Source organism: Arachis stenosperma, chromosome 1 (assembly GCF_014773155.1).
Source record: "Arachis stenosperma cultivar V10309 chromosome 1, arast.V10309.gnm1.PFL2, whole genome shotgun sequence".
NCBI lineage: Eukaryota > Viridiplantae > Streptophyta > Magnoliopsida > Fabales > Fabaceae > Arachis > Arachis stenosperma.
The window spans coordinates 29352101-29355101 of record NC_080377.1 but is presented as its reverse complement, the minus strand read 5'-3'; the positions used below and the strand labels follow the sequence as shown (position 1 = coordinate 29355101).

At 35.1% G+C, this 3001-nt stretch overlaps 1 protein-coding gene across 1 annotated transcript; it reads right to left on the bottom strand.

Moving 5' to 3' along the window:
• Positions 1–1654: 1654 nt before the first annotated feature.
• LOC130947337 (uncharacterized) lies at positions 1655–2409 on the bottom strand. Its single transcript, XM_057876046.1, has 2 exons — positions 2250–2409; positions 1655–2137 (listed from the first exon to the last, which is right to left on the bottom strand). Exons 1-2 carry the CDS (start codon positions 2310–2312, stop codon positions 1709–1711), a joined length of 492 nt encoding a protein of 163 aa, XP_057732029.1. The 5' UTR covers positions 2313–2409; the 3' UTR covers positions 1655–1708.
• Positions 2410–3001: the final 592 nt, after the last annotated feature.

Genomic DNA, 3001 nt, shown 5'->3' with positions numbered 1-3001 from the left:
TCACGGTTTTTTTATCTATGGTCACGGTTTCTATGGTTACGGTTGTAATGTTCAAATTCTGGCACTTTAGGCCACATTTTTTTACCGTATCATAGCCTTATCTATGGTCACGGACCATAGCCTCTATGGTCACCCCTTTCCAAAACCATGACCATAGCCTTATCTATGGTCACGGTTTTGGCCGTGACCATAGCCTCTATGGTCACTCTACCAAAAACCATGACCATAGCCATATCTATGGTTACGGTTTTGACCGTGACCACAGCCTCTATAGTCACCCCTTCCCAAAATCGTGACCATACCCTCTATGGTCACCCTCCCAAAAACAGTGACCATAGCTTTATCTATGATCACAGTTTTGGCCGTGACCATAGTCTCGATGGTCATCCCACCTAAAACCGTGACAATAGCCCCTATAGTCACCCCTCCTTAAACCGTGACCATAGCCTTATCTATGGTCACGGTTTTTCTCCGTGACCATAACGTCTATGGTCATCCCACCTTAAAACTGTAACCTTAGCCTTATCTATAGTCACGATTTTCACCATAGCCATAGCTTATCTATGGTGACCCCTCCTTAAAACCGTGACCATAGCCTTATCTATGGTCACGGTTTTCACTGTGGCCATAACTTATCTATGGTCACAGTTTTTACCATGAACATAGCCTCTTTTATTTTATGAAATTTTTTTAAAGCATAATCACATCCCAAAATGATGATAATCGTAAAATAAATCTAAGAATGAGAAATTCAATAAATGTAAATAATAAAAGTTTCATTAAAAACTAGATAGCCATTACAACACTAATCAAAATAGGGTGTAATTTATCCATTACATGTAATATCGGATAAAGTCTCTTATCAAAATTTAAAGAACACATCAAAATAATACATTTAGATAACCAAAATCATTATAAGACCCATCCCATCTTATATTTGTATAGAACATATTTTCTTCACATCATGTCCTCTTGCTAGCAAAAGAAATAAAGAAGTTAGAACAGAACAAAAATATTTTTGGTGATGCATGCAGTACAGTTGAGTAATGAATATGGAGCACAAGTTAAATAAGTCAATCAATATCAAAATTTCAACCACTAAATAACAAGGAGAATTTGCTAATTAATTGAGCTATTTGCTAATGTTTATATATTTTTAATCTATCTTTGAGTGGAACTTCAACTCTCCTGTTGAAATCGCTTAAAACTCAAAAAAATCTAGCACAAAAAAACAACCACAACCAAAATAGAAGCTTAAAAAGCAAGGTAATACCGTAATACTATTATTAGCTTCCAACCCATCAAACAAATCAAGTAATCGACACCAGCGAAATAGAAAAACTAGATCGAGTGTGAAATCAATAGACAAAGTCAAATTTAAAATAATAATAATATTGATTGCTATATATTACTGAGTATTGAGTCAATGCTAATTGCTACCCCTTCACCTTCATGTATTATTATTGTTTTATCTATTTTTCTATACCTTCTGAAAAGAAACAATGGTAGGTTATGCATATTAGTTCGTAATTAGTTTCTTACTCTTTTATTTAATATGTACTCATGGAACCAATTACCCAAATGTCCAATTTGATGACCATGTAACATCTTTTTAATTTGATAACAAACTAGATTCTATTGTAGATTCGCTCAAGGCCAATAAAATCAATAATAAAATTAACATCAACAGCAATCAGCCACTATTAATTTAACTATTAATTTTGATAGTACTTATTTCCATATCTTTTGACACATGGTTCGATCCCAGTAAAGGAGGAATGCTTTGCCTTGCATCATTTGGTGCAGTACTTGCATCAAGCAGAGATTGTTGGGCAGCTTCTATCATTACTTGCACTTGTTTTGAACTCATACTAGGATTAACTTTTTGCAACAACATTTTGATCAAGCTCGTTAAACCATCCAACTTGGAAGTTAAGTTATTTTTATTTTTCTCCATAGTTGAAACCACTTCAGTATGTTGTTGTTGCATTTGTCGGATTTGCTTATCCTTTTTAAGAGAGGATTTTGTGATTGATCGACCACAGAAACGAACTCTACCATGTCTCTCCTTTCCAAAAACTGTTTGAAGTGCTTCATCATCACTGTATCCAGCTTGTTTCAAATTTTGAAGATGATGCTATTATACACAAGTAAAATTGAAATAAGTTCATGTGCGCATATGCTGAAAATAAAAAAAATGATTTACACATTTCTTTTAGTGTACATTTCTACGAAACTAAACAACTTACAATCGTCTCTTGTGTTCCCGAATCAGTCTCACCTTTCTTGTTAGTACGAGTTACAACAAACATCTCAGACTGTCATGGATCTTCATTGTCCTCTTTTTTTACACGCTACAAAGAAATGATGCACAAAAACTTGTCTCTCAAAAATTTCTCTTCGGCAAGTATGCCGAATTATCGTCAAGTAAAAACTCACAATAGAGTGAGGTCGAATCCCACAGAGATTGATTGGTCAAGCAACTTTAGTTGGAAGGATGTGCTAGTTGAGCTAACAGAAATTGAGTTGAGAATTGCTAAAAATTAAGTAGCGGAAAAGTAAAGTGCAGAAAGTAAATTACAGAATCTTAGATGGGGAATTGGGGAAATGAGCATGAAGATAAATGGCAAAAAGTAAAGAGAATGGGTAAGATCAGAAATGGGGGATTCATTGGGCTTAGGAGATGTTGCATTCTCCGGATCAAATTCATTCTCATCTCTTCCTCAATCAATACATTCATTGATCTCCTTGGCAATCTTAGGTGATTGGATCCCAATTCCTTGGAAACCTAATCTCTCTAAGCTTGAACAATTGCCCAATTCCTTGATTTAATTGCTCATGGGAAGAGATGAAGTATGGTCACTGATTATACCACATGTATTTCCAAATCAAAGTGTTGGGAGGATTACATGTCACTATATCCGTCCAAATTCCAATTTGGTCCAACATGAGAAAGCATTTCTAGCATGATCTCCTCATCCCTTTTCCAAGGCTCAGAGGA

Coding starts and splice junctions, on each gene's coding strand:
- LOC130947337 (XM_057876046.1), bottom strand. CDS start 2,312: ATGTTTGTTGTAACTCGTACTAACAAGAAAGGTGAGACTGATTCGGGA. Junction 2,138..2,249: donor CGGGAACACAAGAGACGATT/GTAAGTTGTTTA, acceptor TGTGTATAATAG/CATCATCTTCAAAATTTGAA.